Source organism: Diadema antillarum, unplaced genomic scaffold (assembly GCF_040938485.1).
Source record: "Diadema antillarum isolate AM-2024a unplaced genomic scaffold, OU_Dant_1.0 seq00000082_RagTag, whole genome shotgun sequence".
Classification (NCBI taxonomy): domain Eukaryota; kingdom Metazoa; phylum Echinodermata; class Echinoidea; order Diadematoida; family Diadematidae; genus Diadema; species Diadema antillarum.
Window position 1 is genome coordinate 1,315,024 of NW_027271175.1, and position 10,460 is coordinate 1,325,483.

The 10,460-nt window shown below is 39.6% G+C and overlaps 1 protein-coding gene across 1 annotated transcript; it reads right to left on the reverse strand.

Moving 5' to 3' along the window:
- Positions 1 to 8,650: 8,650 nt before the first annotated feature.
- On the reverse strand, positions 8,651 to 10,052 carry LOC139726294 (mitochondrial translation release factor in rescue-like). Its single transcript, XM_071637362.1, has 2 exons — positions 9,804 to 10,052; positions 8,651 to 9,157 (listed from the first exon to the last, which is right to left on the reverse strand). Exons 1-2 carry the CDS (start codon positions 10,050 to 10,052, stop codon positions 8,927 to 8,929), a joined length of 480 nt encoding a protein of 159 aa, XP_071493463.1. The 3' UTR covers positions 8,651 to 8,926.
- Positions 10,053 to 10,460: the final 408 nt, after the last annotated feature.

Sequence of the window (10,460 nt, forward strand, 5' to 3'; positions counted from 1 at the left end):
GGGGGGGAGGGGGTGAGTGATGGTCATGGTAGAGTTTAGGTAACAGTTACTTGGAATAGCAACCTTCTGCTGCTACATTTCGTGCAAACAAAATAATCTGTAGGACTCTTTTTGCTGCTTGTACGCCTTACATATGATGCCATTTTGGCACTTTTGAGATGGTGCATAATGTCTCTTCTGATGCCAAGCTACTTATCAGGTCCAAGGTGATAATATCTGTTGGTAAATAACTCAGAAAGCTGGGTGCATTTCTTAGCCTTTCTTGCATATCCCCTATCATATGTCGAGAATGTTCATTGCTCATGTAAGTGCTTTGTGGAAAGATTGTTGGGGTTTTGTTTGTGTGTGTGCAGAAGTCTCAAGTAATGCTGTTGGAGCAATTGCACAAGTTGAAGTTGTAACTCGTGTCAAGCCTCACACTTGGGGCTTACACACCTGCCCAATCAGCTTGTTCGATTGTCACCCATATATGTGGCTTCAACTCTCTGCGCTTTTGTCTGTTGGCATTACAAGACAGCAGAGCATTGAAAATCATGAGTGGAAAGTTTACCCAGGTAATGTACTGCCCTTTTTTTTTTTTGACAGAGTCATGTAGATTGCCATCCCTAGTTGAGTCATCAGATTTCAGCCAGGTCTCAGTAAAAGGACTTTGACATGGTCATGAATTTGGCAGGCAAGATTAGCGTGACAACTGTCATTGTGATTTAGACACGGAAAGGTTCCCAGCATAAATAACACATGAGCTTTTGCTGCTTTGTAATGTGGAATGTTGTTTTTGTTTTTTGGTGGATTGTTTTTTCTATTTTTTTTGTCTACAATGTGAAAGTAAGAAGCGTTTTCGCCAAAAAGTGCTTGTTAGCAGCACATGGCAGTTTTGTGTTAGGTATAATTGTGTGTGTGTGTGTGTGTGTGTGTCTCTCTATATGTGTATGTTTTGGTCCTGTTGCATTGTTCTTTGTATTACCGAGGAACATAGTAACTTATGTGATGTAATTTCTTCAACTGCTAGGGAGTATTGAGACATTTGAAATGCTGTAGATAATGCATTCTTTGCTTTGTAAGTAGTAAATGCTGGTAACATCCAAGTTAGATGTGAGTTTTGTAAAGAAGGAGAGTGTAGAGTGAATGCAGAATGATTGGAAAGATGCATTACATTGTATTGAACAAACGTAGCACTGCTCAGTTGAAATCTGAAAAAAAAAAAGTGATTAAAATAATTGAGATATAATAAGTGAGTACTAAAATGCAAAGGCTTAATGCATGTGGTAACTTAAAACCTGTGCTGCAGAGTTTTTGCAGTTACTATCCTGCGGTGTGAATGATCTATCTTGAATATATAGTTAGATCTTTTTTGTTTTCCACAAAGGTGGTAGTAAAACACAAAACAACATTTTTTCCTGTGTCTGCAGAGTGCACAGAGAGAAGTGTTATGATGAAATGCAATTTTGATGGTATTTCGTACAAGAAAACCTGTTTGAAGAGAGAACAAATGCTAACCTATTGTTGCCCTACCTAGTTTACATGACTCATAATTTACACCTTACTCAAAGATCTTTAAAAGAGCTACGGCATGTCTTATGTAAGCACAGAATATGAAATAATCATAAGAAAAAGATTTTTTTTTCTCAGATCGGAGGGGGCCATGCTGGGACCATGTATGCTTCATTGCAAAAGTTGACAACAGCCTTGTTTGAGAGAAAAAAATGAGAAAAAAAAAATCAAGAATACCTTAACTTTAATGTTCAGTGATTTTTTTTTTTTTCGTTTTTTCTTGTCTTTCTTTTTTTTATATTTGAAATCCCCCGGGGTCAATAGGACATGAAAACAGCTCCTCCCTAGATCGTATGTAATGCATGTGTGAAACATGCAGTGAATGTCATGGATGTCAAATTCCAAAAGTGCCCTGTCATGCTCCTTTGCATGCGTCATGCCTCGGAGACACAACATGCCCGCCAGCGCGGATGCTGCGGACGCTCATGGGTCTCATTTCCAGCGCTGTCAGAAAGAATCGAGCCCCGTCTGTCCCGGTGATTTCGCGATCGGGAGGCGGATGGACGGAGTCACTTGCGATGACACCCGTTTTGAGATTGTGACATTCGGGGAGTAAATTTGTTGTGTCATCCACCTGTCTCTTTGGTGGCTCCCGCCCGTGATTCACTTTACCCACGAAAGATAATAGGAGTTCAGATTGGAGATTTGGGTGGTGGTTTGATGGTTCAACACCGGTTCAGAAGGAGGGGGTGAATCCTCACTCCAGAAGTGGGTAGCACAGTGAGTGAGGGAAAAAATAATGAAGTGTGCTGGGATCTTTCTCATTTTGTCCTTTTTTTTGTCTTTTTTTTTTGGTACGCTGACCATAAAGTTTGTTTGGAGTACAGACTATACTGTGTATTTACGAAGGTGTGTTGATTCATCAGTGGCTCAATTGAACGCTGTGTTCGTTATCGTTTGCAGTAAATTCATTACATCTCTTTCAGTCAAGATCAGGGGCAGTGTGCGAGTCATCATCACACACTGTGATAAAGATGGATTTGCTTTTCACTTCTTCAAGTATTTTCGGGTGGAGCTGATGGGGTGTCATTATGTTACTGTTTGTTTTAGGGGTTTTTGATCAGCTTATCATGCATTATCTCTGTATTTTCACACAGATGCAAGGTGTAGATTGTGACAACTGCTTTTGGTATAGATCTCCTTATTTTGCAGTTTTAACCTTTTCTTCAAACATTCCCCCCCCCCCCCCCAAAAAGGGAAAAAAAGAGAAGAATAAATTCTAATGGGGGTTTCCTGCTGTGCAGAGAATCAAGGAACCTTGGTAAGTTGCCGTTTCCTCCCAAGAGAGTAATTACGTCAACAATGGGGTAGAGCAACTGTGAAAATGTCGAGACAATAGGGAGGGAATTACTAGTCTGCCATGATGCAGGATGACTTGGCATAAAAAAACAAAGCTAAACAAAGCAAAGAGAGCACAGATAAAATAGAATAACAAAACAACAACAGCATGTCATTCAGGCGTTGCGGGGGAATGTTATTTACTAATTAACTTTGACTGGTGCACACACAGTGACCTTCTGAAACAATGTCCAAGTTTTATTGGATATCTCTGTTCCTTCACAAACCCAATTTCCAGAAGTCGTCTGAAATGCAGAGTATTCAGCATAACATTTGCAATTCAAGAAATTTTCTGATCGTTTTTCGTTTACCAAAATTCGAGGCGAAGGCGCACCACCCATTTCCGTGCAATTCTTACATGCAAGTCTGGCCAATCAGCAAGGAAATGTCATGTTCTCGGCTTGCTTGCTTGCCACCATTGTATGAGCTAACAAGATAAGTGAGACTTTTTGGAGTGGATTGCAAATATTCTGCACATGTCTGGTAATTTGTAACTAGTATGTGTTTTTCATATCTCTTTGTTTGCATTTGGCATCAGCAGTTCAGGATAAGACAGTTAAGGAAACAGACAAGGGAATTTGTTTAGAATGGGAAATACATGTATAAGCTGTGTGACTCGTTGTGCAAGTACTTGTTATTTAGTGTGAGAATGTTACGTTGGACAAGGACGAAGTTTCCTTAAAACAGGTCAAGGTCATACTTACTGGTCCAAAATGAAGAGAAGCTTTTTAGTTTTTCAACTGTCATCCCGCAATTCCCGCTCACCAACTTCTGTTTGTGACTTTTAATTGTCATGTAATGTAATTTGTGGAAGCAGCGAAGTGGTTTCCGCATTGCTTTGAATGAAGGATGTACAGAGTCAATATTAATGTTATCGTATGTATCAACATAAGCTTGCAGCCTTGTAAATACTTGTATAACATGTCACTGATTTTTGTATTTTGCATATTGTACAGTTAAATAAAAGTAACCTGAATGCACTTGGAAGTAAACTGTGTCTTCATTTTCCCCTTCCAAGACCAAACATGTGGGTCAGTGGAGGTAATTTTTGTTTTAAAATTAGACTGCCATCTCCTGGTGAAAAATGTAGAGTAGTGGGAGACCAAATACATTTGGACTCTCATTAAACAACTTCCTCAAGACAGGTGAAATCACCTGGGTCCCATTTCATAAAACTTGTAATCATGAACAGCTGCCACATTTCTATGACAAATTTGCTCAGCCAATCAGATGCAAGGATTTCACTAGCTTATAACAACTATCGTAACTTGTTATTGGCATCTAGTTTTATGAAACGGGGCCATAGTCTTTGATCTGCAAGCACTGATATTTTGCTGTATCATTCCTTAATAAAAATATGTAGAAACTCTGAACTTTTGGTCAAGAAAATTCACTTCATCATCATGAGAGAAAAATACTATATATCAGTGATGTTTGTTTTTGTAAGAAAAGCTGATGATGACTTTAAACACATTCTATTGAGCATTATTTTTTTTTCTTGTGTGTGAGACAATGTGCTTTAATGTCTTCATTGATGCAAGAGTTCAGAGTTATTACGATGGGGGGGGGGGGGGGTGATGGTGGCAGATGGGTGTGGGCGACTGTTGGAAGTTTAAAGTTGACTCAGATAGAACCAAATCACAACAATTGAAGTGGTAGATGCATTAATAATGATGCTTTAATAATGCTTTACCACAAAAAAATAAATAAATAAAAATAAGTTATGCAATGTGAAATTTAACTTGATTTTGTAAAACAATGATACCAGTCACAATCCCATGGGCAAATTAGACAAGTCAGTAATGTCAGTGAGTTGTTACAACTCTCCCATTGATTTGAACAGAAGTTAAATATGAGAATATTATTTTGTCAATTCAGCCAAGTATAGCCCTTGCCCATTAACCAAGGAAATTCTGCTTAAAGGACAAGTTCTCCTTACAGACATGTGGATTGAGTAAATGCAGCAACATCAGTAGGACACATTAGTGAAAGTTTGAGGAAAATAGACAGTCCGTTAAAAAGTTATGAATTTTTAAAGTATCTTGGCAGTCACTGCTGAATGAGAACAGTTTATGTCACGTGCATACAATACCATATAGAGAAAATATAATTTCATTTTTTGAAAAAACATATCTCCTCATCTTGTTACTGATATATGTTAAGGGTAATATTATTTCCCCTACCTTCTGAAAGAGGCAAGCCAAGTGATCCTTTATTATGCGGGAAAAAATGAAAATCTGTTGAGTTTTCTCTGTATTTTCCTCAATATTTTCTCTATGTCGTACTACCCATGTGACATTACAGGCTGTACAATGTAGTAGTCTTCTCATCCAGTAATGGCGGCATTGAAACTTCAAAAATTCATAACTTTTTAATGGATTGTCAAACTTTCTTCAAACCTTCACAAATGTGTTCTGCTAATACAGTGGTGGATCCAGAGGGGTGTGCACCAAGCACACACCCCCTCTTAATTTTTTTGTTAAAACAAAAGAAATAATGCCCCCCCCCCCCCCAATTTTGTAATGACACCTCCCCTTTACGGAATTCCTGGATCCACCCCTGCTAATATTGCTGCATTCACTCCGTCCACATGTAAATAACATGTTCTCTAACTTTTCTAACTCTTCAACTGATGTAAAGTACTAAGTAAAAAGAATTTTTTTAACATGTGGAGGTGATTTAGTAAAATGTGTGTGCAAGTTGATGGGAGACTTGTACAGCAGTGACACCATCACGAGGAACATTACCTCATCTAATTTGCATATGAAACTGCGATTGATATTTTCATTTGGGAAATATGTGGCGCTCGATGATTCCATGTTTGGGGGTTTTCAGTCAGATTTTGCTGAAACTGGCAGGTCAGTTCATTTGATTTCTCTATTTATTGAAGGCAGCACAAGCATGGAATTATTGTGGCAAGGAAAAAACAATAACAGCATGAAGAGGGATGAGAGATTATTTGTTCAAGAAAGAAGGCAAGGAGAGAATGAGTGAGAGAGAACACTTCTTTTTTAATGTATATGAATATAATATAGCACTGTATACGCCAAATATTTTGTGAGTCGGGTAACGTGCTATTTGCAAAATTAAAGACACACAAAAATAACGACTCTGATCCTGATCTCAATCTGCCGCACATGTATACATTTCTCCCTTCAGTACAGTACTCCATGATCGCGAATTTAACCACTCGCAAAATTGTTGGGAAGTCCCATCTTACAAAACTTTAGACTTGCTAAATATATGGAGTATACAGGACATGCGCGAGGCGTTTCAACATCTTTTTATTTGGAAGTTGGATGTAGCTTGTCTAAGTCAATGAATGAAATAGACTACCGGTGGTACATCTAGTGATGTTGTGGTACTACACTTTATTTGTCAAGCTTTTGACCTCCTTGTCCATCTGTGTACATTTACGCATAATTCAGGCATTGATATGACGTTCAAATTTCCACTCATGATTTTAGTCACACAGTCAACCTTGCCTATAAAGTCGAATCTTTTTGGACTAAGGAAATAGCTTCAACTTAGAGAAAATTTGACGTATGAGGGATTAAAATCTTTAGAATAAAAGAGAAGAGGACATGAAAAAACCTTCAACTTAGGCAATTGTTTGACTTATGCGAGGTCGACTTAAGCAAGGTTGACCGTAGTTTTAGTTGGTTGTACAGCCACTACCGAGGTCAAGAAGGCCGAAAGCTTGGCAAATACAGTCAAATCCCAAATCAACGAAGTCCTTGGGACCAGCATTTTTTTCTTTCCTTACATCGATATTTTGTTATAACCAAACAAAACAATAAAAAACATATAACGTTTAATGTTGCGGTCTTAATTTTTACTTCGTTGTAACCAGAATTTCGTTTTACATGTAATGGGAGTGCCCTGTATAAAGTGCAGTACAGCAATGCCACTGGATGTACCAGCCTATTTCATTCATATGTGTATGTATGTATATAATATATTATCACACACACATGCACACACACACTCATTAAACAGTTGAAGAGTAGATAAAGATGGTAACCAGAGCTTCTCTACCCCTCCAGCTGATGCACAGTACAGTAATTTATGTGTTGCCCTCTAATGGCGGCATAAAAATGCTTGATGTTCTCAGATTCACAAACTTCAGCTACACAAGGCTTTCTACTTCTCTTTCTGTCACACACACACACACACATACACACAAACACATACATACATGTACATACAAGAGTTTGTTGTTTGTTTTTTTCTTACATCTACAGTACCTTGTATACATCACAACTAACATGACAAAAAGCCAAATGCCAGTTTATGAACATATCCAACATTTATACACACCATTTTGATTTTTACACAACTTCTTGAAAGTCCTCCGACATCCATTACACAATGATTTCTGGTGATGTCAATAAATCCACAAATTATAAAGTCTGGAACTCTTTGATCAAAATCAATACCACACCCACAGAGCTCCTACCCCCCCCCCCCCCCCCAAAAAAAAAAAAAAGATTGCCTACATGATGTTGACAATAAAGTCTGTTTTTAAAAATGAGCACCATTAATCCTAATGTTTTGCACCTTATCTTGGCTAATGCATAAACTCACTAAGTTTAATATGAAGTAAACAGGAACATGTAAATCTTACATATTACACCTTGTTCAAAGTGTACTAGGCCGGGGGGAGGGGGTGGGGGGGGGGGGGGGGTGGAGGATGCAAATAATGATAAAGTTGGTTCCTCGGTACTTTATTGCTACTCAAAAGTTGACCGCAACCTATAGGTGTGATCCTCTTTGCAGTTGATAACATGTGAAAACGGTCCGGTTAAGTCTGACAGATAGTACCGGTATTCAAATTACGGCACTGTACATTTGAATTGCTTATTCAGCTAGAAAAGTGTATTGTGACACAAATGCAAACATACAAATGTCTATTGTAGATACACCTGTGCTTTACACAAACTCCCATCACAGTGAATACTGGTACATGTAGTATGACAAATGGAAGGACAAAACACATTACATGTATACTGCCTTCTTCATATCCCATCATGTCAACAATTTGAAAATGCTGCCCTCTTTTGACCCATTCTGGAATACTCAATTCTACAGATGACATTTGAGGACAAGATTTGTTTACTCTTCAATACTGTAGCTTTTGTTATGAGGTTGCAGCTTGCCTTACATGCTTGAAACTGGTTTTTTACTTCTGGTACTACTTGGTTTATAGTACTCTTCATTGCATCTGATTTCAAAATAGTTGTTTGATATGGTGAGAATAGGCCAAGAGTTACCATTAATACCAGTAAGGCAGGGTACATTCCGAACACCAAAACAACACTCCCATGTGACAAGATGAAAGAGTGTAAAGTGTAGAATCAAGGCTGGAAGCCACTCCTCCACAATGATTTGCTGTGGTCAAAATCCTGTCAATAGGGGCAATTAATTTGCACAATTTCATTGTGTTACAGGATAACATAATTAATGAAATTCTTGCATTGAGCTGTTTTTACAGCAACTGATATAACAAATTGCCCTACATCAACGTAAACGTGCACTGAATTAATCAGTGTTTTAGTAGTAGCCATGATTAGAAAACAAAAATCACTGGCATACATACTCGAGCATGATTCGAATCTACGACTTCCTGATCACCGGACAGGCATCTTATCCACTAGCTTCCGCCAGACAACCAGTGCTGGTTGTACATCCTTATAGCATTTAGCGCGTACTGCATATTTTATTGAAATCAATGAAATTCTTGCGTCAGTTGTTTATAACTTTGATCGGAGTGTACATATTTCTCTTTTTATCATTCAAAAAAGTCCAACATGAAGATTTCAGATTCACCTCACTTCAAAGATGGACACTGTTGTTAAGTATAACAAGATGCCGGTCTGGGGGCCGAGAGTGGTGATGTAATGATGTTGACGCGAAGTGAGAATCGATATGGGTTCAAACTAGATGGGTGAGCAGTGTGGATGGCAAGCAATCCAGTGATGCAAGAGAATCAATACAGCATCCACTTTTACATACACACACACAAAACTTAGTGTGATCAGTGTTCTCTAGTTTTGGGGTCCTCATCCTCTTCAAGCGAGGCCCTCAGTTCTCGCAGCCTCTCCAACTTCTGCCTTGTCCTGCGCTTCCTCTCCTCTCGCTTCCTGTGCATGGTCCGCTCCATCTGGGCGATGATGCTCTTGTCGCCATGGAGATGCTGGTCCAGCTTCTCCCGCATCAGGAGACGGGCAATCTTCTGGTTCTCACTCTGAGACCTGGTCTGATGGCACTGTGAGGGGGGAAGAAATTCATCAATGAAGTTGGAAGTTTTCAACGAAGTCAAGTTATACTGTGAGCAAATGTGCGTGAGTGTTAGTTGGTCGGGGGCGAGATGGTTGCGGGGGGAGAGGGAGGAAAGAAAGATGACAATGACAAGAGCAGGGCATGAGAATAACTAGGAAGATTTATAGGACAGATATCTTTTTTTTATCTTTTCACCAAGTGTATTGATAAACTAGGTCATGTCAGCTACATATAGGACTAATTTTGCAAATTGCAAACCATTAATAAATAAGAAGATGATAACTCCCAGAATCAAGTAATTAATGAAGACTCAAAGATTCTCTAAGGGCTCAATGATAAATGCTCACATTTAACTGCAAGAAGGGGCATAAGATAACATCAATTCTTTTACTCTTCTGATTGTCACATGCACTGAAAGTGTAAAAATGGGCCGCTACTTCCATTATGATATCCACTCTGATCAAACACCCTATTACTACTGCTTATAAGGTTATCTAGGAAAATACTATCACATCAGAATCTATGAGGTGCCTCCCCCCACCCCCCGCCCCCACCCCATCCCTAGTGGTGGTAGCCATGCACATCAATAATCCCGGAATGCTCCTTTAAAGAGTTTCACTGAACTCACAAACCTTGACAGTGATACCCGTTGGGATGTGCTTAAGCACAACACAGTTGCTGGTCTTGTTTGTGGCTTGGCCTCCGGGCCCAGAGCCGCGGACGAACGATTCCTGTAGCTCCTCCTCCTTGAGTTCCGGGAGCTTGCTCCAGATCTTCTTGCGGAGTTTGTCCCTGGTGGTGGTGGTGGATGCAAATCGCACAATGGCTGCAGCATGCCGAGTGTCCATCATTGCCTGTGACTTCCACATCCCAAGCACCATGCTACCCCTCAGCTCTATCACTGAAGGTTTAATGTTGAATCCACAGTGCAAGGATCGATGGATGGCTCTCAGCGGAGAATTGCAATGCAGGGCAAGCATTTGAGTTGCAGTGGGTGATGGAGTGATGTCATTTTCTAAGCGCTTTATACCTTGTGTTGTAGCACTAAATCTACTGATCTTCTTTGGAATCAAAGTTCTGCCAACTTGCACCGTGGCAGGTGTTCGTAAGTGGTTTGTCCTTTGACATTGTGAGTGCTGCTTTTGCCTCTCTCTCCAAGCCCATCCAGGTTCATTCCACACATGCTCAGTGATACAAGAACATGCTATTCTATGGTGCTGCATCCAAGGGGTCTTGAGGCATTTCTCCATCATGTCTGCACTGCAACCCTGCTTGCCAAAAATGCCATC

Excerpts from the sequence above, each read along its gene's own strand:
- LOC139726294 (XM_071637362.1), bottom strand. The coding sequence starts at position 10,052 with ATGGTGCTTGGGATGTGGAAGTCACAGGCAATGATGGACACTCGGCAT. Across the intron at positions 9,158-9,803 it reads CAACGGGTATCACTGTCAAG|TGCCATCAGACCAGGTCTCA; the intron begins GTTTGTGAGTTC and ends CCCCCCTCACAG.